General features: G+C 60.6%; 2 protein-coding genes across 11 annotated transcripts in view; one reads left to right on the top strand and one right to left on the bottom strand.

The window, feature by feature from the left end:
• Window positions 1-11649, top strand: part of C10H7orf50 (chromosome 10 C7orf50 homolog) — a 116573-nt gene extending 104924 nt beyond the window's left edge. For 2 of the 7 annotated variants that reach the window (XM_057487477.1, XM_057487476.1), the window contains 2 exons: window positions 8273-8437; window positions 10246-11649. In XM_057487477.1, the coding sequence (XP_057343460.1) occupies window positions 8273-8437; window positions 10246-10332 (252 nt within the window). In that variant the 3' untranslated portion in view covers window positions 10333-11649. Of the gene's footprint in view, window positions 1-2390; window positions 2473-8272; window positions 9030-10245 lie in introns of those variants that run through there. The other 5 variants (XM_036932872.2, XM_057487475.1, XM_057487474.1 and 2 more) reach the window with 5 other exon arrangements.
• A 2472-nt stretch (window positions 11650-14121) lies between these two features.
• LOC118936096 (cytochrome P450 2W1) lies at window positions 14122-20113 on the bottom strand. 4 transcript variants are annotated; one of them, XM_036932864.2, is made up of 9 exons: window positions 19898-20113; window positions 18426-18588; window positions 17975-18124; window positions 17748-17905; window positions 16424-16597; window positions 15970-16108; window positions 15699-15883; window positions 15169-15310; window positions 14122-14910 (listed from the first exon to the last, which is right to left on the bottom strand). In XM_036932864.2, the coding sequence occupies exons 1-9, from the start codon at window positions 20069-20071 to the stop codon at window positions 14711-14713; spliced, it is 1485 nt and encodes a 494-aa protein (XP_036788759.1). In that variant the 5' UTR covers window positions 20072-20113; the 3' UTR covers window positions 14122-14710. The 4 variants fall into 4 exon arrangements, with proteins under 4 accessions (XP_036788759.1, XP_036788758.1, XP_036788761.1 ...); XM_036932863.2 differs by having other exon boundaries at window positions 18426-18591; XM_036932866.2 differs by having other exon boundaries at window positions 18426-18655; window positions 19898-20001.
• Between the last annotated feature and the right edge of the window lie 1535 nt (window positions 20114-21648).

The raw sequence follows: 21648 nt of genomic DNA on the forward strand, positions 1-21648 counted from the left end.
CTGGAACAAACCTCCCTCCTGCACACTCAGATTTTCTGCAGTGAAGACTGCTGTACAAAAGGTCATTTTTCCTGCCAGCCCCGGAGGGAGTGGGTGGGGAGTGGGTCTGTGGCCGCACCTCCAAACTCTGCCCTCCAGAGGCGACTGCAGGCAGCAGCTGTCACTCCTGTGAGGTGCTGGGGACTCACACGGGAGGGAGCATCTGCCAGAGGCTGGGGCTCACCCACAACAAGCACTGCACCTGCCAGCCTCCCTACCCCGTGTGTCTTGGGTGGGCCCTGGGCCTGGCATCCGAGCAGGAGCTGTGCCATCTCACCGCCATCCAGGGTGCTGAGGCACCCTCACCAGGGGTGCAGCCTGAGGTGCGGACAACTGCCTTCTCAAGGTGGCCCTCGTACTGGCCCCTGGCATGCCCTGCCTCTCATTTCCCAGCTGGAGGAAATGTACATAGCCCTCTGTCCCCTGGTCCCACCTTTCTCGTCTGTCTGGGGCCCCCTGCCTGCCTGCCTGTCTGCCTGCCTGCCTGCCACGGGTTTCTGCGGGCCCACTCAGCCTATCTGAAGCCGGCCCAGCACACCCTGGTTTTGTGTGTGCCCTGGCACACTAAGCCACTGTGTGGACTCAGCTGACCAAGACCCGAGGACTGGGTAGGAGGCGTTAATTTAGCTCATGGTGCATCCATGTTACAATGCAGCAGTAATGCTCCCGGCAGCCAAGTCCTGGTCCGTGGTGGTGGTCTCAACACTGCCACATCTCCCTCCGCCCGCTCTGCCAACCCAGGGGGAACACCAGAGACCCTGGTGGGTGAGGTCGGGTGCCATCTTGCAGGGCAGGTGCAGCTGGGACACAGAGCCCCATGGTAACTTGAACGGGGAATTCATTATGAAGAACCATCATAGTGAGGGTGAGGATGCTGGGCTCACCAGAGCAGGCACCAGGGTGGCCAAAACCCCAGGGCTGGGACGAGCCCAGAGCAGCTGTGGCCCACAGACGGCAGGGACTTGCTGGGTTGCAGAGCTGAGGAGGGGCCAAGGGTGCTGGACCTGGGAGGAGGAGCCTTCCCCTGGGACCCCACTGTGTCCCCCCAGCACTCTCTCCTTACTGTTATACCCTCTGGCAAAGGAGCACTTGTGAGGGGTCCAGTAGGTCACAGACCCTGAGGGTGCCCTTGGACCTGGAGGCAGTCACTTTGTAACCAGCAGAGGGGTCCCCAGGGCTGTGGTGGCTTCCTGGGTACAGGGGCAGGGCCCTTGGCCCAGCTGCCTCTTTTCTGTTTGTCTCATCCTCTGTTTACGCACTGTCCTGCTTTCTTCTGTCTTGACACTGCCTCCCCTCCTCGGGCTACACTTTTGCCTGGGCCCTGCTGAGGGCTGCACCTGCTGGTGCCAGAGACCAGGCCTGGCTCTGTTCTAGAAGCTGGACACGTCACCCTATGGGCCTGCTGCCTTAAGTCTGTTACCCCGGCCATGCCAATGAATGGTGGAGCTGGGGCGTCTGCTCCCCAAGGCGGGGGGTGGTGGCCTGGTGTGTCCCAGCCCCTGTGACTCCTGCTCAAAGCACCCATCGCGGGGTGGCCTGCTGCCCCAGAACACAGTGTGGGTGTGACGCCTGCACCTGCCCCAGCAGGAGCCACTGTCCAGACAGAATGGTTGAACTCCCCCAGCAAACATCCGGAGAGTAGCGGGCGGACTCCTGGTGCACAGCCTCCTTCCCGCAGACAGCCGTCAGTGCCTGAGTGGGCGTGGGAGCCTCTCTCTACCTCTGGAGCCTCTGTCCCAGGGCTTGGCTCTCCGCCGGTGGGGCAGGAGCAGCCACCCCATCCTGACGATGCCCACGAGGGCACCTGAAGCTGCCTGCTCCTTGTACTTCAGCCCCCAGGTGGCTCCGTGTGGGCGGCCGACTTTCCTGCTGTGTCCTTGGCATGTGGAGGGGCTGGCACAGCCACGTGTCTCTGTTCCCTGACCTCCGAGGAGCTGGACCGGCGTGGCCCCTGGGGTTGGGGTCCCTGGCTCCTCTCTCCTCCAACCGTGGCTCCAGAGGGCCGTCTCTGCCACAGCGCAGTGAACACTTCTGGGTCAATGACTGAGCTCACGGTTCAGAATGCTCACATTAGATTCTGAAGTCATGAAATCGTAGGGCTGGCAAGTGGCCTGGACCACGTGTTCCTCGTATCCTGTTGCAGATATGAGGCAGGCCCAGTGGCCAAGGGCCCCCAGTGGGCGTTTGGAGGTGAGGCATACTCCCTGTGTCTGCTGCCCTCAGGCTGGGGAGGGTCTCCCCAGAACCCCTCAGACACTAGGGGCCTGGACACACATTCCCCAGCCAGGTGGTGCAGGCAGACCCTTGGGGCTCCTCTGTCCACCTAAAAGGGCACGTCCTTGCTTTCCCAGCTGGGCCCAAAAGCACAAGAGCTGGAGATTTCAGAAGACAAGGCAGACCTGGCTCCTGCTGCACATGTACGACCATGACAAGGTGTGTGCAGGGGGTGGGGTGAGGGCTCTCCCAGGGTACAAGGTGTGTGCACTGTGTGGGGGGTGGGGGGCAGGTCTCCCAGTGACTGGAAGAGGAAGGGCCCACTGGCAAGACCTGCTTGGGCCACACTGGCCTGAGGTCCCCAGGCCCTCCTCACTCGGCCTCCCCTGCAGTGGGGGCCAGGAAGGGCAGCCCCAGCAGCCAGCCCTGGCCAGGGAACTCCTCCACGAGGCTAGTTCTCACAGGGCCTATCCAGGCACTGGTAAGAAAGAGGCCTTGGCACCGCTGGGGAGGCTCTGGGAGCACCCAGTCCAGCCCTTGATCTCACAGAGGTGAAGCCAGGCCCTGGAAGGCTCTGCACGGGGTTCTGGGTAAGAGCTCCTGCCCCTGCCGCAGGGGCCCTGACACCCCTGCCAAGGTGCGTCCAGCTGGACCTTCCCCAAGGAGGCTGCTGAAGGTCCAGGAGAGCGGCCTTCATGCCCCTCCTCCTAGTTGGGGGGTGAGGCTGAGGCCAGGAGGTGCCATGTCACCCCCCAGAACTGCGTGTGCATCTCCTGCAGAAAAGGACGTTCTCTGTGTACCTACAATCCAGCCTCAGAACCAGCCTCAGTCCGTGTGGCCGCCATCAACTTGGCCTGTCCTTGGTGACGGCCATGTGAGTGGGCATGCCTCTGCCTGGAACTTCTCTGGCCTCACTGACCTCAGCGTGCTTGGAGAGGCAAGTTACTCTGCAGAGCATGGCCACTTGGGTCTGTCTGTCCTGGGCAGACCCAGATGGGACACTGCCAATGTTGTGGGAGCCAGGTGTCTGCCTGGCTTCCCCTGGGAAGTTACCCCTTCAGCGATTGTTGTTTCTTTGGGGTCTGCTCTGGGATCAGGGACATCCATTTCTCACCAGACCCAGGTCCTTGAACCTTGGTGTCCACAGCCAGCCCCACGGGTAGCTGTGCTGTGGCAACTGCCCAACATTCTCTTCCGTCTCTGGGGCCTCACCTGCATCTGGCGCTGGTGCTGTCCTCGAGGATGGGCGTTGCTGTGCCCCGTCATGTTGGTGTCACGCTACCAGGGTGGACTCTCATGACTCGGCAGCTGCTGCCCATCACTGGCGAGATCCTCACCGTGTTGTAGCAGCCCCAGCAGAAGGTTGAGGTTCCCCTGGAGCACGGGTGGGGTGGGGTCCTCCGTAAAAGAGGCACTTGTAAGCCCACCTCTGAGATATGCCACAAGCATGAGGTGGGGAAGACTCTCGGGCAGGGGCAAAGACTGTCAGCTGTATGGCCATAGCCTCTCACCGCCCCTTCCCCACAGCCCACCATCCTGCACAGCCCTGTGCTAGCTCCCCACTTGGCAGCTCAGGGCACCTGCCCCTACCCAAGTGGGGCACCAGACATTGGTTCCCAGGAGCCCAAGCCCAGGGGCAGACAGTCCCAAGAACTCTGTGGAGCAGGTGTGCCCCATAGGAGCCTGTGGGGAGCCATGTGCAGCACCCCACTGCCCCCACCACCTACTGGCTCATATTCCAGAAACTGTCCCTCCCCTCCCAGAGCCCAAGGTGCTTCTGTGATAAGTTGGGAGGTGGCGGCTGGCTTACCTCCTGCCAGGCCTCTTCCAACTTGCCTGAATGCTGCAAGATTTGTGGCCCCCAGAGGAGGGGTCCGAGGGCGCCCTGAGCCACTGCCCCAGCCAGGTGGCCCTCTGCCTTCATTCAGGCCCATCCCCGGAGGCCTAGTCATCCCAGGACCACATGGTGGCCTAGAGCCAGGCTCACATTTCCACGAAGTCTGAGTCTTCCATTTTTTTCTTTAGTTGATTGGTTTTGGTGTTGTGACTAAGAAAGCATTGCCTGATTCATGGTGAGGAAAGCTATCCCCTAGTTTTTCTCTCAGGGTTTTGTAGTTTGGGTTCCTGCGTTTAGGCCTTGGATCCCTGTGGTGTTAATTTTGTTGGTGCCGTCAGTGAGGTTTCCTCTGCGTAGGGACATCCAGCTGTCTCACCACCTGATGGAGACGTTTCCTTGGGGCCTTGGCATCTCGCTGCTTCCTAACGCCCTGTAGTCACATGTTTTGTGTGCCCATGCTAGAATGTGAATCCCAGGAGGACAGGGGCTTGAGCTTTCCTGGACCCCTGGATCCTCTAGCCTGACAGGTTAGAAGGTAAGCAGAGCCTACCTCTCGAAACCTCCCATCCATTCAGGCTGCCTGGGCTGCCCTGCAGACAGGACAGGTGTGTCTGAAAGCCCGCCTGGGGACTGGAGGTAGTCAGGGCCCAGCACAGGCCATGGTCAGTAAACACTGGGATACAGGGCAGTGCCTGGTCAAGATACCCAGATGGTGGATGGGAGGGAGAAGGCCATGCTGGCTGTTTGACGGTCTAAAGTCCTGGGAACCAAGTCCTGATAAGAGGCCCTGCCCTCCCCCAGTCAGCAGGCGGGGGTGCTGGGGACGCGACTGCCCCAGGCAGGAATGAGACCCTTTGCGGCTCAGGTCCCTGGATTATAGACAGGGCACTTCTTTTCTGCCTTGGGAGCCCAGTTAAACAGAACTGGAGGTGAGCACACTTTCCAGTCTTTTATTGTAATGGAAACCACTAGTGGCCTGGCTGCCCCAGCAGGACTGAGGCGCCGCCAGCAGCCTGGTGCATTTGGCCTGCCTCTGGGTCCCACCCAGTCTCACAGCTCCACCTCCAAGTAAATGAGGATTTCTGCCCTGTCTCCCCTCAGATCCAAGCCCCGGAATTGCCTCTCCACCCCCGAGGAGGCCTGCCCTATGGGAGTTGGAGCCTTGCAGGCCTCCCTCTACACAGCTTTGCCCTGTGACCAGCAACCTGTGGCTGAAGGCAGCCTGTCCCCTGGGGTTCTTTCCCAGCAGCCCCTCAGCCACCAGTGCAGCAGCAAACAGGACCCAGGACAGTAGCTCCCTGTTGCCCACCCCCCAGGCTCTGCCCCAACCATGGGGGGCAGCTTGTAGGACCAGCTCACAGGTGGCAGGCCTGCCCTGGATGCCCCACTGCTGCCCACAGGGTACATCTGCCTCCTGGCCCACAGTCGGTGTGCCCCCAGACTCCCTTGGGGTGCTCCTGCAGTTCTGCCCTTCCCTCTGGGTGCCAGCGGGCTTGTGGGTGGCCCGCCCTTGAGCCTCTGCCACTCCACAGTGAGAGCACCAGGACACTCCTCACCTGGACTCTGCACAGAGCTGCCTGCTCACAGCAGCAGAGACCATGACCTAAAGCGGCTTTGTCGTGGCCTTCTGGGCGGACTTGTCTACAGAAACCGCTGGTGTCTGCTTCCACCAGGAGCCTCACTTCGAGTCTCTAAGGCAACAGGCCTGACCTTGTGGTGGCCCCCTGCCTACATGTGTGCACCTGTATGTGTGTGTGCGTGCATGTGTCTGTGTGTGCCCGAGGGTATTCAGAGCAGGATATAAGATTGGGTTTCATAGGATGAGATCGATGCTAAAGCCAAATCCGAGGCGGGGGTGGGCTGACAGTGGAGCTGAGCAGAGAGCCCAGAATGATCCTCGCGTTCGTGGCAGTGCGGAGACCATTCCCTGAGGAAGAACCGTCTCCTGTGAGTAGTGCTGGTTTTGCTGGATGTCCCTGCGCAAAAGAGTGAGGGTGATGCTACCTCATACCGTGTATGAAAACTGACAGGGAGTCACAGACCAGTAAAGAGCTGGAACCAAAATTCCTGGAAGGAAACAGGCACACATCTCATGACCTTGGGCTGGGCAATGGTGTCTTAAATACAACTGCAGAGGCACAGGTGACAAATGGAAAGGACAAACATCACCTCTTCAAAACCAAGAACTTTGTGCTGCCAACATCATCATCAGGAAGGTGAAACTGCAGCCACAGAATGGAAGGAAATATATGCAAATCACATACCTAATAAGGGACTCATATCTAGAATATATAAAGAACTCTTCTAACCCAATAATAAAGACACCCCAATTTAAAAAGGGGCAAAGGCTCTAAACAGACATTTCTCCAGAAAAGATACACAAATGGCCAGTAAAGTTGCTGAACATCACTAGCCACTGGGGAAGTGCACTCAAACCACAGTCAGCTGCCACCTCATGCCACCAGGACAGCTGCGACCAAAAGACAGATGATTACAAGTGTCAGCAAGGGTGCAGGGCCTTTTTCTGTGAATGTACATTTTATAGCAACTTACTTTTTGTATAAGTGCAATACATTTTCTCATTTCCCTTAGGATACTAATAATACATTTTTAATTTTTTCTTCTCCCTCCTTAACCTTTTATCCAGGTTGCTCTTGGTTTGTTTGGCTTCTGACTTTGAATCAGAAACTATTCAAATGTCTGCTGCCTTGTGGAGGTGCACCATTATTTAGGAGGGGCCCACAAAGCTGGACAGGACTGTGAGTGCCCCATGCAGGTTGATGGACTGGGCTCAGGAACCCCAGTATCAGAATCTTTGGGTTTCTTCTCTTGTATTCCTTGGATTATAGGATAGAGTTTTCTAGTCCTGCAGGCACAAGCTTGGCTGCGGTTCTGGAAGCCCACTGGGGAGGTGGTTGGGAAGGCTCACCTTCAGCAGATAATACTCTCTCCCCTTTCACTGCACCTGGCCCACCAACCCAGAACAGAGCCCCCAGACCACCCATCTCAGTGGCCCGGGTAAGGGACGGTCAGTTTGCTGATTGGAATAAGGAATCTAGAGACCTGCTAGTTTAGAAAACTGCTTCGTTTTTAAAATTCACATACCATAACATTCACCATTTTAAGTTACTAATTCTGATGAAGCCAGTTATATGGAGTTTTTTTGTGTCTTTCAGTGTCATAGGTAAGAAATTGCTTAATCCAAGGTCACAGATGTTTTATATTTTCTTCTGAGTTTTATAGCTTTAGCTCTTACTTGCACATCTTTGATCCGTTTTGAGTTAACTTTTGAATAGGAATGTGAGGTTGGGATCCAGCTTCATGCTTTTGTGTGCGGGCACCCAGCCGGCTGGCACCATGTGCTCGGGAGTTGTTTCTTTCCCATGGGAAGGACTTGGCACCCTTGTCAGTTCACTGTAGATGTGAAGGACTGTAGAGTCCATTTGTGGACTCTCGCTTCCATTCCATCTTATGCCAGTACCGCACTGTCTGGTCACTGTAGCTTTGTAGTGAGTTTTGAAATGGAGGCATGTGAGTCACCAAGTGCTTTTTAAATGATTTCCGGCACTTCTGTTCTCACTCTGACTTCTGAAAGTGGCCGGCCCAGCTGGTTCTGGAGTCCTGGGGGCAGAGTGGGGGTGATCTGTAATATGATTGGTTTTCTCAGCAGTAAACTTGTCTGCTAAGTCAGTTATCACTCATCTCCCGCGCCAAAATGCTGTCAGTTATCTTTTCCTGCATTCTTCTGCCCCAGCAGATTTTTCTCTTTAAAGGTCTTTACTGCTGATTCAGTGGCATTTCAGAAGGGTGTGGGCAGTGATGTCCAGAGCCTGACGTTTGTGGGGCATGGGAGCAGGGGCTGCTCCCGCAGGCTGCCCCCAGCCCCTGAGCCCTGCCTGGAGTGATGTGCCAGGGCACCAGGTGTGGCCTGAGGGCCCTTGGCAGACATGCCCAGAGGCTGAATGGTGCCTGCCGCGGCCTGACCACAAGCCCCTCTGGCGCTGGCGTGAGGACACCGGGCTGGACAGTCCCCTTGCAGGCATCCGGTGAAGGCTGAGATGCCAGTGGCCATGCCAAGAGCCCTGCTGGGGTCCCCACCGCGAACATCTCATTTCCCTGACTCGTGTTCATGTGCCACATGCCCCCACCTGGCCCCTGACACTTGTCCTCTTCCCCCTCCAGGTCCCTGATGAGCACTTCTCCACCCTGCTGGCCTACCTAGAGGGGCTCAAGGGCCGGGCACGTGAGCTGACAGTGCAGAAGGCTGAAGCCCTCATGCAGCAGCTGGACGGGGTAGGCGACAGCACAGACCCCCTGCTGCTGGAGAAGTCCCAGCGTGTGCGGCACGTGCTACAGCTGCTCTCCTAGGGCCCGGCGGCGGGCAGGCCTTCCCTGCCAGGGGTCCGGGGCTCCAGCCCGGGACCAGCAAGGTCACCAGCAGGTCTCAGGCTTCCAGGGGCTGGGCCCTGTTCCTCCTGAAGGCACTTGAGCTCCGAAAGGACCGCCTCTCCCTCCTGTCTCGGTCAGAGACTGTTCATAGATGAAGACAGGCGATCCTCTCAGAGCAGAGCACTGTCACTCTGGCACAGCCCAGAGACACCAATCCTGGCTTCCCAGAGCCCCCGAGGTCCGAGGGGAGCTGCTTATTGAGGGAAAGTTCTACTTTTCTACCAGAATGTCTTAGGGATTGGCCAGAGCCCCCATTTCTGTCAGCTGTGGTGCATCAACATTGGGTTGTCCTGCCCCGGCCCCAGGCCCTGCACGTCGGAGTGGGCTGCCCCCTGCTCAGACCGCATGCTTCCTGGTCTTCTGCCGTTTTCCCAGAGGTCTGGGCTGTGGCTTATCCACCTCTCACCTCCCTTCTGGGCCATGCCACGGCCTCGCTGACCCATTTCAGGAAAAATCTGGCTACATTTTCAATAAAAACCAGCCCGCCTAGGCCATGGCTCTCAGGTGACCCCATTCGCCAGAAGAGCTTTCTGGAGAGAGTGCATGTCTGTCAGGCCGTGAGGCCCCTAGCGGCAGCACTTCTGGTATTGTTTCTGGCCACCTGCTCTGCCACCTGCCTCTTCTGGCGTTGGCAGTGACTGTGTGGCTGCCCTCCCGGCCAGGAAGTGCACCTGCTCTGTCTGTGCGTTGAGGAAGAGCATGTACCTTGGGCCCTGAGAAGTCACAGGGTTCTGAGTGCGCGGAGGCTGCACTCAGGGTGTGGCGGCTGGGCCACCTCCGCCCACCTGCCCTTCATGCTCTGCAGGCCCAGCAGAGGATCAGACGGTGGTGCAGGTGTGGCAGTCTTAAAACTTGTCCACTGCCCTTTGACACTCTACTCCATGGTCAGGGGTCAGCTTTCAAACTGGGAGAAGGCAGGAGTGGCACCAAGTGACTTCCTAGGCGAGGAAGGGAGAGGGGGCAGCTGCCCGCTGGCACTCTCAGGACTCAGCCACATGATGAGCGGTGAGCTGTGCCCACCAAGTGTTGCTAAAATTGCAGATTTGTGACCCAAATGGTTGACTGCAGATCCCAGAACACAATGAGGCTGCATGATGAGAACCAGTTACATCCTGGATCACAGTGCCAATTGTGAGGTGTAGGCCCTGGGCCTGGGCATGGGCCCCCTTATTCCAGAATGAGACCCTGGGCCTCCTGTGGCCACTCCTGGCCTGGCTGGGCCTCCCTGGCCGTGGCCCCTGGGGCTTGGTCTCAGAGCAGCATCCCCCACTCTGGTTTGTGGGCACAGGGGGCCTGCTGTGAGGGCAGCTTCAGCTGGTGGGATACCCGTGGTGAGGAGCTCTTTGGAGCAGCCAGACTGGGACCCCAATGGGGTGACCTGGGCCCTGGGCGGGCACCTCGCTGGCTATATAGGGCTTCCTTCTTCCCTGGACTCTGGGTCACTCCACCACACCACTGTGAATGGGTGGCGCTCAGCCACTCCTTGGGGGATGTTTGGCCCGACCCCACCCCAACCCCTGCTGCAGCTGAAATTCTGATCATGCACGTGCACACATGTCCACCTCTGGGTGAGAATGATGGGCCAGCACCTGCTCTGGCCGGGTGGCTCTTGGGGCAGAGTGAGGCTCCCTGGCCACCCTGTGTCTGTTAGTGGGGAGCTGAGCAGGACGCTTTGGGGGCCGTAAGCCTGCGTTGCAACTCCACAGATGATCTTCAGCCAAGCAGCAAGGGTGCCAGCCTCGCTGTACCTGGGCTCTGAACCATCTGAAAAACACACTGGAAAATTACAGTAAAGGAAGATCCACAAGATACAAAGCAGAGGCAGGTTCTTTTTAAAGAACTGTTGTTGACTAACAAGGAAACGTAGCTCTGGGTTTCCTGGGAGTCAAGTCAAGAAGGGAAATGTGATGGCCCCTGCCCTCCTTGTTAATGGGCCAGTGGCTCCCTCACTGGAGCAGAAATGCTCCCTGACACTTGGAGGGCTGTCCCCATTGAGAGCTCCTGTCGGAGCATGAAGGGCCACTCCTGACAGCGCCCACTGGCAGCAGGTGCAGAGGGGAGATGACACAGGAACCACTGGGGCGTACCTGGGTGTGGGACATGCTCTGGAACCAGGCAGCCCTGGGGTTCCCATGCTGGTCAGTCATGGGGAAGGGTCTGAGCCCTGGGGCCAAACCACAGCTTGGGGATGGCTACACATGCCTAGGGGTTTTGTTAGTCCCTGACCGAGCAGGCCTCCTGGGGGCACTGGGCTGAGGAGCTCCCTAACAATGGCCATTGTTCTTCCATCGGACTCCCAAAACTGGAAGCAAACCAGAGGTCCACGGCAGGTGAGCTGAGGGCCAACAGGATGGCCACCCACTGGGACAGGAGAAAACCAAGGTTGGCCATGAGGGCACTATGGTTCATTTACCCCAAATTCTGCAAATGGGGGCTCACCTGGTGACAGATTACAGGTGGGGAACAGGCCGGCGCCCTGGGGGAAGCGCCCACTGGAGGCTGCCCAGCACGTGCGGGTGCTGAACTCGCCAAGCAGGGCATCTCAGTCTGGTTGTGAACCTGCTCCCAGAGGTGGGGCAGCCAGTGCTCGTGGGCTGAGCTCCAGGAAGAAATGTTAAGGCCGCATTTGTTGTCACCCTGAAGCCCGTTGTTACCAAAGTTGTGTGTCCAGTGGGTAAACAGCAGCACTGCTAAGTCAGAACGCTGTTCTCCAGCAGGCAGGGTGGATAGGGGCAGTCCAGGTGACCAGCGATGGTGACAGGTGGTGGCCAGTGCGGCCGGCCCTCAGGAAGCAGTGCCTTCTCCCAGTTCTAGGATTTGCATCTAGTGGTTGTCCAGGAGTCTCCTGCTACCTGCTGACTACTATCCAAGGCGGCTCTCCCTGCCCCCTGAGCCCCTGGGAGAGTTGTCTCTGCTTTTGGGTAAATCAGTGTTCAGCATTTACAGCTGTATGATGATTATCCAGCCAGGATGCCCCTGATGGAGGTTGCCCCATGGCACAGGGTGCAGGGGAGGCTGAGTGCACGGGGCTTCCGGAGTTGGGCGGCCACGGAGCCAGGCTGGCCCAGGAGAGCTCAGCGTGAGTCTGTCCTGGGTGCTTGATCTTCATCCACAGGATGTCTGCTCTGGGAGGCCAGGCCCTGAGACTTTACACTCAGCCTGGGTTCTGGACAGTTTGCTTGTGGCTTGGAGGTGGTTCTCTGTGGCTTAGGAGGGATAACGCACATGTGGTGTGTCCGGGCAGCCCTAAAGCCTGAGGCAGAGCTGGGCCAAGCTGCCCGCCAGCCCTGAAGTCCCCCCCACTAGAGAGGCCGGGGGCCACGGCTGCCCACATGATCCCAGGCCTGGCATCCAGCTTGTCTATCACCTGATGGACATCTTCAGGGGCTTGTGTTGAAGGTTGTGCAGCTGGAGGCCTAGCTTACTGGAGGTGCAGCCGGCAAGAAATAGGATCCCAAACTTGTCAGTGCCCGTGGATGGGTAAAGGATAAATAGCACAGCCCCTCCACACTATGGAGTATTACTCAGCCCTGAACAGGGAGGCAGTCCCAACAGCTGCTCCAGTGGGATGCACCCTGGGGCCCCGTGCTGGGGGAGGTAAGCCAGTCACAGGAGGACACACACTGCAGGGTTCCACCTTGTGAGGTCCGTGGGGGAGGCAAATCCAGAGACAGAGGTGGATGATGGGGACTGGGGAGGGGAGGGACACTTGGTGGGAACGGGGTCAGTGTGGGGAGTTGGGAGGTCCTGGGGATGATGGAGGGGCTGCTGCACAAAGGTGTGAATGTGCTTATTGCCCCAAGCTGGACCGAGAATGGCTAAGATGGTAGGTTTATGTTATGTATGTTGTGCCATAGTAAGAAAAATACAAAACAAAACCAACTAGGACTTGAGGGTGAAGAGATGGCGGGTGGTCTGAAAGGCCACAGGGAGGCCTGTGTGTCTGCACTGCTCCTTGCATCCCACCTGGTCTCCACGATGATGAGTTAGATGAAGGGATCCTCGGGGTCCCCAGGAGAGGGCAGCACCAAGTTCCTGCTCCCCTCTCGAGTCCTGGGCTTGGGCGGGTGAGGGTCCTGCCCAGCCTGCCCTCTGAGCTGAGTCTCGGAACAGGATCGGACAGGGGTGCCCACCACCAGCCCAGGGCTTGCGTCCCCACGTTCAGTGGGCCACAGGGTGTTGAAGTCACCGTGTGGGTCTCCCACCCGTGGGTGGCTCCATGCAGCCCAGCCAGAGCTGCAGGCACGTGCCCCACGAAGAGCCCCCTAAGCCTGTCCAGGTGGACCCCTCCACTGGAGTTCAGGGGCTCCTCCAGGAGTGTCCACCTCCCCTGAAGGCCTCTGGCAGGTGGGAGGCCATGAGCCTCCCCCTGTCTCCACTCCCCAGCTTGCTTCAGGCCATGGTGCAACCTGGGACCCAAACAGCCGCCTGTGGGGCTGAGAGGCACAGAGAGTATGGTTTTAAAGCCTTTTCCACCAGGACCTTCACCTGTCAGCCCCGTAGAAATTCTTTTTAAATTTGTGCTTGGCAAATTCAACTACCATAGAACAAAAGCTAACCAATTGGGGTCTTTCAGGAAAACTTTAACACCTTTGGAAGTGGTCCGTTTTCATGCCTGTCTCGTCAGTTAGAAAATAAGTCTCGGTTTCTGCATCCTGCCGCCCAGGCTGAAGCTGGACCCACCCACCCTGGAGGTGCCCTGAACCCCATTCCTAGGCGGAGGGCGGGGGCGGGACTCCTATCAACGGGGTCCCAGCAGCTCTGCATTTAAAATGAAGAAAAGGGGCCTCCGGACGCCAGCTTCCCACTGTAATGCCAATGTCTCCCGGCAGCCGCCCACTGCCCCCTCAAGCCCTTCCTCACGGGGGCAGGGTCCCTTCCAACCACAGCTTCCCACGGCAGGTCTGGGATGTTCTGCCTCAGCTCTGAAGCATGCTGCTACTTCGCCCCCACGTCGTGAAGTCAGATTTGTGCCCACTGGGTCATGTGACCCCTCGAATGACGTGCCCCTCATATCGTGGAAATGCTGCATATTTCAGACAGGCAGGCAAACACCCCAGAGACAAAGCGGTCCGGACCAGCCCACACATTGTCTCTGGAGCCCTCAGGGCCCACACTGTGAGCGTAGCGTCCTGATGTGTCTGCACCACAGCCCTGCCTGTGATCTGTGTGCTGGCCCCTGAGGTCTGCGTCATTTCCCTTTGACCTCCGGACACTGCTCCATGGGGAGGTCATGCAGTTTCTTCCCTTCCCCCTCCCCTCTGCAGGGGTGCCCAACACTGGAACCACCAGTCTGTGGGGGCCCCGCCCAGTCTCCGCCAGTGTCCTGTTCACCAGCTTCCCTGTGGGCAGGTGCCCCACATTGCCTCGGACAGATGGTCAGATTTACTGATTTTTGCTAATCCGATGCCCTCCTCGTCCTCACCCCCAGCTGGTAGCACAGGCGTGCCCCCCACCCCAGCCTCCTTCCAGGCTGGAAGGTGAACTCTGGACAGACAGAAACCACGCCTCATTTGCCCAGGACCCCAGCCTCCTGTCCACCACCTAGTCCTATGTGCCCTGCCATAGAGACGGGCAAGGAGCTGGTTCTAAGCTTTTTAATTTCAAAAGCCAAGGCTTCAAAAACAGGAAGGGTCCAGGGCAGATGAAATGCGGAAGCAGAGTAGTGACCAGAGAAGAGGCTCTCAGGGCGGTTGGGCTGAAAGGCTGCTTTGCTTCCTTGCCAGCCCACTGCACCCCCACCCAGGGCCTGGGCCTGCTCAGCTGTGGGACAGGGCGGCCCCCACTGTGAGGGTGGCCAGGATGGGAAGGCCCCAGGTCATGAGGGGGTTGCCAGATAGAACACAGGATGCCAGATAAATGTGAATTGTAGATAAACAATAGGTGTGCCCGTGTGATGGTGTCCTGTGGAGGCTTGTGTGGCAAAGCTGCGTCAGTGAGGTTGCTGGGCAGCCAGGGTGCCGGTGGGAGGCAGGCTGGGTGCACAGGTAGGAGCTGGAGGGGTCTGGGAGGAGGGAGGGAGTCCTGCTCAGACTAGGGGCCCTGGGGGAGACAGGAGAAGTCTGGGGACCCTCAGGTGCGGTACCCAGCGGTGGGCCATCCATCCTGCCTCCGTCATCCGCAGAGCACCCCAGGCAGGGACTCTGCTCGGCAGTGCAGGCCAGACCACCCTCAGTCAGCACCTTGGTTCCTGGGCACTGCACACAGGGCCTGGGCCGGTGGCCTCATGGTGAAGGCCGGGGTGGGCGTGGTATCCAGGGTGGCAGGGCTGAGGCCAGGTGGGGGCAGCAGGCGGTACCTCTGGAGAAGGCCAGCAAATAGCAGGAACAGCTCCGACCGGGCCAGGGCCTCCCCAATACAGACACGGCGGCCTTCAGGGACAGGGCAGCCCCAGTGAGCCCAGCCAGTCTCCCGAAGAGGGTAAGAGGGCACCCGGGGAGGACTTGGGGGGCCACCTGGTAGTATGGCCTGGTGACTCAGACACCAGCTAGCTCTGAGCGGCAGTCGCGGGCACTGGAAACTCTGGCTGTGGCAGTGTCTGCAGCCAGCAAGCCTTCTTCCCACATCCCTGTGACGTGGCCTCCCAAAGCAGGTGAGGGGCCCACACCACCCCCCTCGCCTGCGTGAACCTGCAGAGAAAGGCAGGAAGGCCGCCCGCCTCACGAAGTGCCCCTCGGCGTCCAGGAAGTGGCCGGGGTTGAACTGGTGGGGCGTCTCCCACTGTGTCTTGTCCAGGAGCACGGAGCTCAGAAGGGGGACCACAGGTGTGCCCTGCAGGCGAAACAGCAGGCAGACCCAGACGGGAGCCCTGAAAGTGGGTCCCCAGCATGGGGGGTCCCTCCCGGGGGTCCCTCCCACCCCTTCCTGGGTCAACTCCTTCCACACCCGCTGGGGCCAGCATTAGCCCCAGCTCACATGTAGAGCATCCCTTGGGCCCCAGCAAAGCCCTGTGACAGCCCCCCACCCCACCCCGTGCACACACAAGACCCAGGTCTGTTGCGAGGAAGCCCCGGGGACTGAGGCTGAGGGCTGCCCTCCTCCTGAACCCTCTTTCCTGCCTCCCACAGGCACCCTTGGTCCCTGAGGTGCCCAGCCCAGCCCACCACAAGTGCTGGGGTCCAGGAGGGCTCAGGGTTGTGGTGGGTCCTGGCCACCCCACCTTGGGAAGCAGGTAGGTGCCCAGCTGCATGTCAGTGGCCGTGCAGCGCGGCACGTGGGGCAGGAGCGTGATGAACCTCTGGACCTCGTGCAGTACAGCATTGGTGTAAGGCAGCAGCTGCTGGTCCTCCAGCTGGGGAGGCCGCTCTGGCCCCAGCACACGGTCCAGCTCCTCCTGCACCTGGCCTGCAGCAGGAGGTGGGCGCCAGCGTCCCTGGAGCCCGCCCCCTCGGCCTGGAAGCCCCCAACCACGGGCAGGAGGGCTCGCTCACCCTGCACACTCGGGTGCTTGCCCATCAGGAGGGCGGCCCACTGCAGCGTGGCTGACGTGGTCTCTGTGCCAGCCATGACCATGTCCAGGGCACAGGCCACCACGTTGGCCTCAGCAAACAGGCCCTCGGGGTCTTTCCCCTGCAGGGGGAGGTGGGGCTGTGGGCTCAGCTGGGGGCTGGGCCCTGTGGACCCCAACCCAGCCCAGGCCTCAAGAAGGGCAGATGACACACTGGTGGAAAAGACGGAGCCAGGAACCACTGGGCACCACCAGCCATAGTTGTTTTACTGCCTCCTCTCAGTCCCCCAGAGGATAGGTGGGCCACACCTCATTTCACAGACTAAGAGAAGAGGCTTGGAGAGGCCCCCAGCCAGCAGGTGGAGGCATGTGGTGCAGGACCAGCATGGACCCTTCCCTGGCCCCACTGGCCCTGGATGCCCCTGTCTCGTGCGCACCTGGCATTGCCGCACCAGGGCATCCATGTAGCTCTGCACTGGGCACCCCTGGGGCTTGGGGGGCCGCTGCTCCTCCAGGAGGGTCCTCAAGATGGCTCGCACCTTCTCAATCTTCTGCAGGACAGGCCGGTGCAGCTGGAAGAGGGCCCCGAGCCAGGGGTATATGTTGAACAGCTGGGGCGAGATGGGGGGTGGGGTGAGGCCACGCATCCCACAGCAGGCCCCACACCTGTCCGCAGGTGTGTTCACCGGTCAGTCCTATAGCCACAAGAGGGTGCCCCCAGGTGGGGCTCTGAGCGCAGGGGTCACAGGACGGGTGACCCGCCTGGGTGGTTTCATGGGGCCACAGCAGGGACTGTACCCACCCCCTGCTGTCCATCCACCTAGTGGTAGGATGGAGATGGGGCGGGTCTGCCGCGAGGATTACTTTGAATCTGCTGCAAGCCATTCAGAAAAAGATTTGCTGGCGTCAGAGCTTCCTCAGCCCGCTGTCCGTCTGACAAGTTCGGAGGGTTGCACGTGTCCAGCATGCAGGCGGGACTCTGTAGGTGGCGGCTGCTCTCTGGGCCACACCAGCACTGCTGTGTCCTCCAGAACATTAACTATCCCTGATGCACGTGTTCAGGGCACCTCAGCGGAGCAGCCGCCAAGGGATGGAAGGCCAGGGAACGCTCTGACCTTACCTCCAGCCTCCCCTCTTGGGGGCTCCTGGGTGGCCATGGCCAGCCCAGCTTCCGCAGGGAGGCCAAGTCCTGCCGGTGGGCGTCAGAGGCTCCTCCACCCATGGGCTAGTGTCAGAAGCCATGGGCTCCAGATGCCCTGGGACTTGCAGCTGCTGGCAGCCTTGCCTGGGGCTCAAGGCCTGGCTGAGGCTGGGGCGAAAAGCTGTGGGGGCACTGTGAATATGCCCCACACAGGCCACGGGCTTAGGGGAGTCATGGCTATGGGTGGCAGCTGCAAACATGAACACACTGAATTTGGGGAAGGAAGTGCACGGCCGGGAGCTCTGGAGATCAGGGAGTCATGGGGCCTCTGACAATGGAAGGACTCCTGGGGGACATCCAGGCCCCCCCAGGGAGGAAATGCCCCGCCCCCACTATTGCAGGCCAGCGGTAGGGACCACTGCTCCAGGCTGCCTAATTTCCCAGAGCATAGGGACTGACCTGGGCCACAGGGCCAAGGGACCTCAGGAGCTGGCTGTGCCTGGCCTGGCTAGATGCGGGGCTGCTGTTGTGAAGCGGCAGCTCACCTCTCTCCGGTGGGGGGCCGTGCTGGGGTCAGCTCCCTATTCCCCTACCCAACGCCAGGAGCAGCAACCTCTCACCTGCAGGCTGGGGCTCCCCAGGAGGATCATGACCTCATCGATGAGGCCCAGCAGGGACACGAACACAGGATCCCCGTAGTCAAACCGCCGGCCAAACAGGAGAGTGAAGGTGACGTTGGAGGGGGCCCAGCCCAGCAGGGCCAGGGGGAAGGGCCGGCCTGGGGGCGGGGAACAGAGGCCTCAGGGGCGAGCGGTCCCCAGGAAGGGGTGTGCTGGCCCCCACTCACCTCCATAGCTGTCCAGCTGTCCCGTGAGGCACCTCAGTTCCTGCAGGACCTTGTCAGCCACAGGCTGCCTCCCCACGCCCAGGCTGTGGAAGGCGTGCACCGTGAACCGGCGGGCTGCCCTCCAGCGTGCCCCAGACGAGAAAAAGACACCTGCGGGCCAGACGGTGCCCGGTGAGCAGCTCCAGGTGATGCAGGCAGGGAGCAAGTGCGGCCATCGGGGCCCAGGCAGCCTGTCTGGGGCCTCAGCCTCATCTTGAGCCTGCTCTTCCAGCAGCTGGCCCTGGCTGGGCCTTTCCCACTGCACTCCGGCTCTCTGCACGCCTGGCCTGCCCCTCCCTCAGAACCATGCTGGGAGTGCTCTCCTGGGGCCCCCACCTTCCTGGGGTCCCAGGGCGCCCATGGCTGGGACGCAGGGCTGGCCTTTGCCCCTTTCCCCCAGCAGCATACCTACCCCCACCTCCCTGGATGAGCTGGAAAATGGCGATGGAGGGCCGGTCAGCCAGTTCCTGCCCGGTGCCCACCAAGGCTTCCCTCACTGCCTCGTAGCCCGTCAGCACCACCGTCTTCTGGCATCCCAAGTGGACTGTGAACACCGGCCCATACCGTTCTGAGAGCTGCTGGGGATAGGCAAGGGTCACCCAGCAGCCCCCTCCTGGTCCCCTGGGAGCCCTACAGGCCATCCTGTGTGGGGCAGACACAGAGGCACTCAGAGCTGGGGTGGCCAGGTGGGGGACGGGGGCAGCTGGGGTGGCCGGGGGTGTTCTTGGCTGGAGCAGGGCCTGGGGGACGTCCCCTTCAGTAAGGCAGGGCCACCATTTGGTGCTATGTGTAGCTGTCATGAGCTTCTTTTCAGGGGAAACACTCTCTTGAGCCCCAAGAAGAGGCGGGGTAGGAGGAGCCACCTTCCAGGTGGCCTGTGCCGGACTCCCAGGTCCACATGGGAGCAGGCCTGATGGACTTGGCCCCTGAGGCCCCACCCCTGCTCCCTGTCTCCCAGCACTGAAACCCAGATAGACAGGAGCGGCTGCTCCCTCTGACCCCCTGCCCAGCGTGAGGGCCCAGAATGAGAAAGCCTGGCAAGGGCTGGCCTCTGGGGCCACAGCATCTGCTCAGTCCCCTTCTGTCCCCACAGCATCCTTGCCCAGGGCAGGGAGGGCTGACACTTCCCCACTTTACAGACGAGGAAACAGACCTGGGGTCAGGAAATGAGTTGCCGTCCATCCTGTGCACTGAGGGTTGGAGCAGGGCCTGCCCTTCCTTTCCACTGCCTGCTCTGCCCTGGCACACCAGAGGGCAGCCTCGGGTGCAGCCCTGGGCACAGGGCCTGAGAACCCTGGCACCTGCACCCAGTTGGGGGGTCACTTCAGCCAGGGTGCTCGGGGCTCATCAGAGCTCCCACCTGTAGGAAGCTGTGCCATGGGGAGGGGGCTGGACAGCCCTCACAGTGGGGGCCAGTCCTGCACCCCCACTCAACCCCTGGGCCAGCCATCTCCTGGCTTCAGGTCAGGGCGGCCTGCCCTCAACATGGGGTCAGAGCCATCAGGCCTCCAAAAAGGCCTGCCTGGCAGGCACACTCCCAAGAGCACTGCCTTCTCCCCTTTGCTGCCCCTAAATCTGGCCCTCCTGCAGGCTCTTGCCAAATGCTGCCTCCTCCAGGGAGCCCTCCAGGCATGCCATTCCTGGCCCATGCTCCTCAGATGGCCCATCTGCTTCCCTGGGGGGTGGGGTGTCTTTCTCTTCCCCAAGGCAGGATGGGTGCCCGGCCACATGTGTCCCCTGCCAGGCCAGTGCCAGGCTGGCTACGAAACTCCTCCCCCACAGGGGTTCTGGAGCATGGGGGCCGGGGCACCTGAGATGGGCGCTCAGAGCTGGCTTGGCCCAGCAGCAGGACCTGTGCCTCAGGACGTGCCTGCCCTGCCCTACCTCCATCAGTGACCGGTCCTGCTGGGACACTCGCAGCAAGTGCAGGTTCCCGACCAGCGGCAGTGGGCGCGGCCCAGGGGGCCAGCGAGGGGCTGGGGAGGGGGTGCGGGTGCAGGCGCAGAGCAGCCCCCAGAGCCCCAGGAGCGCCAAGAGGCCCAGGAGCAGCAGGGCCATGAGGACGAAGGCGGCGAGGCCCCAGCTCCCCTTCCTGGGCCCACTGTCCCGCCCTGTGCCTTATAGGCCTCCAGGAGGGCGTGCCAGCACCCCACCCGCCCCCACCACCCTGAGAATGTGGAGCGAGCAGTTTGCAGGGGATAGTCAGGCAGCTTAAAGTGACAGGCATGTGTGGAATGTGGGGCTGAGCCTGTGGCAGGGTCCTAGGCTGTCTGGGGGGCCAGTGGCCGGGCCCCGTGCTTGGGCATCCTCATTCCTGGCTGCTATGGAGGCAGGTCTCAACCTTCTGCCTCAGTCTCCCCAGCAGAGCCGGGGCTCACAGGGCTTTGGGGCTCTGCCTGGGGCCACCAGGCCTAGAGGCCCTGGAATGGCCACGAGGGTCTGCACAACAACGCCTCAGGTCCCTGGGCCTTTAGAGGCCACCAGCAGGGCCCCACTGCATGTCCCATGCAAACTTGCCTGAGTTTGTTCCTCAGTGGCTTTCTGCATGTCTCCTGAGGTAGGAGGCACTGGCCTGGGCCAGGGCAGGGGCAGGTGGGCAACAGGCAGCCGGGTTATGAGCCCCTGCCTGTCTGTGCTGCCCTTTGGTCTCCTAAAGCCTGGTGGCCCAGCTTGAGGGGAGGAGGTGCCTCTGCAAGTGAGCTTCGAAGGGGAGGGCCTTTGGCACCAGAAGCGGCAGGGCCTGCTTTGCACTATCTGCCCTGACATGAGGCAGCCAGAGGCCCATTCCCGCCAGTCGGGCAACTCACCATGGGGCCTGTCTCTGGGGCTGCTGTCCACACCCGTCCCCAGACCCCAGCGCCCCTCCCAGCCTTGATTGTGCACCTCTGGGGTGGGGCTCACCACCAAGCAGGTCGCCAGTCATGTTGTGCAGCACAGGGCGCAGTGAGGGAGGGTCTCTGGGTCATTGGGCTGAGCACCCATTTCCAGGGCGGATATGGGTGCCTGGGCTGGGGTCCCGTCTGCTCAGGACAGTTCAGATGGTTCAGGATTGTTGAGCTCCTGGGCAGGACGGGCACAACCAGGAGTCAGAGCTGCAGACACTGGCAGCATGGGGGTCCTAAAAGGGCCATGTGGCAGTGACTGTCCCTGAATCGCTGGGCATAGAGCTGCAGAGGAAGCCCTGGGGTGTCCCAGCAGAGGGGTAGTGGGGGCGGGGCCTGGAGTGAGCCAGAGAGGAGCCGTGCCTGGCTTGAGTGGGGGCCCCCATTGGGGCTCCATCCTCCAGGGCCCATGTGAGCCCTGCTGGGCGCCATGGCTGGGGCTTAGTGCTGCCCACTGCCTATCCCTGTGGGCGGCTCTGCTGTGGGAGGACTGCCCAGAACCAGCCCATCTGAGCCCGTCTTGGCGTTTTATCTGCAGGAGCTGTGAGCTACTTCTGACAGCCAAGGGGGGTCACCCCATTTCCCAAAGGAGGAATCAGGGCCCAGCCACTGGGGCATTGGCCACTTTGACCAGTGCTGTGCCAGCATCCTGCCCATGCAGTGAGGCAAGGGGTCAGGGCGCAGGCCCAGGACCCTGATGCCTTGGGCTGACCCCCACCCCTCCTTCACTCACTGAACTGCCTGGGGCAGTGG

This window comes from Manis pentadactyla, chromosome 10 (genome assembly GCF_030020395.1).
Source record: "Manis pentadactyla isolate mManPen7 chromosome 10, mManPen7.hap1, whole genome shotgun sequence".
NCBI classification, from domain to species: Eukaryota; Metazoa; Chordata; class Mammalia; order Pholidota; family Manidae; genus Manis; species Manis pentadactyla.

Coding starts and splice junctions, on each gene's coding strand:
- LOC118936096 (XM_036932863.2), bottom strand. CDS start 20,071: ATGGCCCTGCTGCTCCTGGGCCTCTTGGCGCTCCTGGGGCTCTGGGGG. Junction 18,592..19,897: donor AGGACCGGTCACTGATGGAG/GTAGGGCAGGGC, acceptor GCCTATCCCCAG/CAGCTCTCAGAACGGTATGG. Junction 17,906..17,974: donor ACAGCTGGACAGCTATGGAG/GTGAGTGGGGGC, acceptor CCCCGCCCCCAG/GCCGGCCCTTCCCCCTGGCC.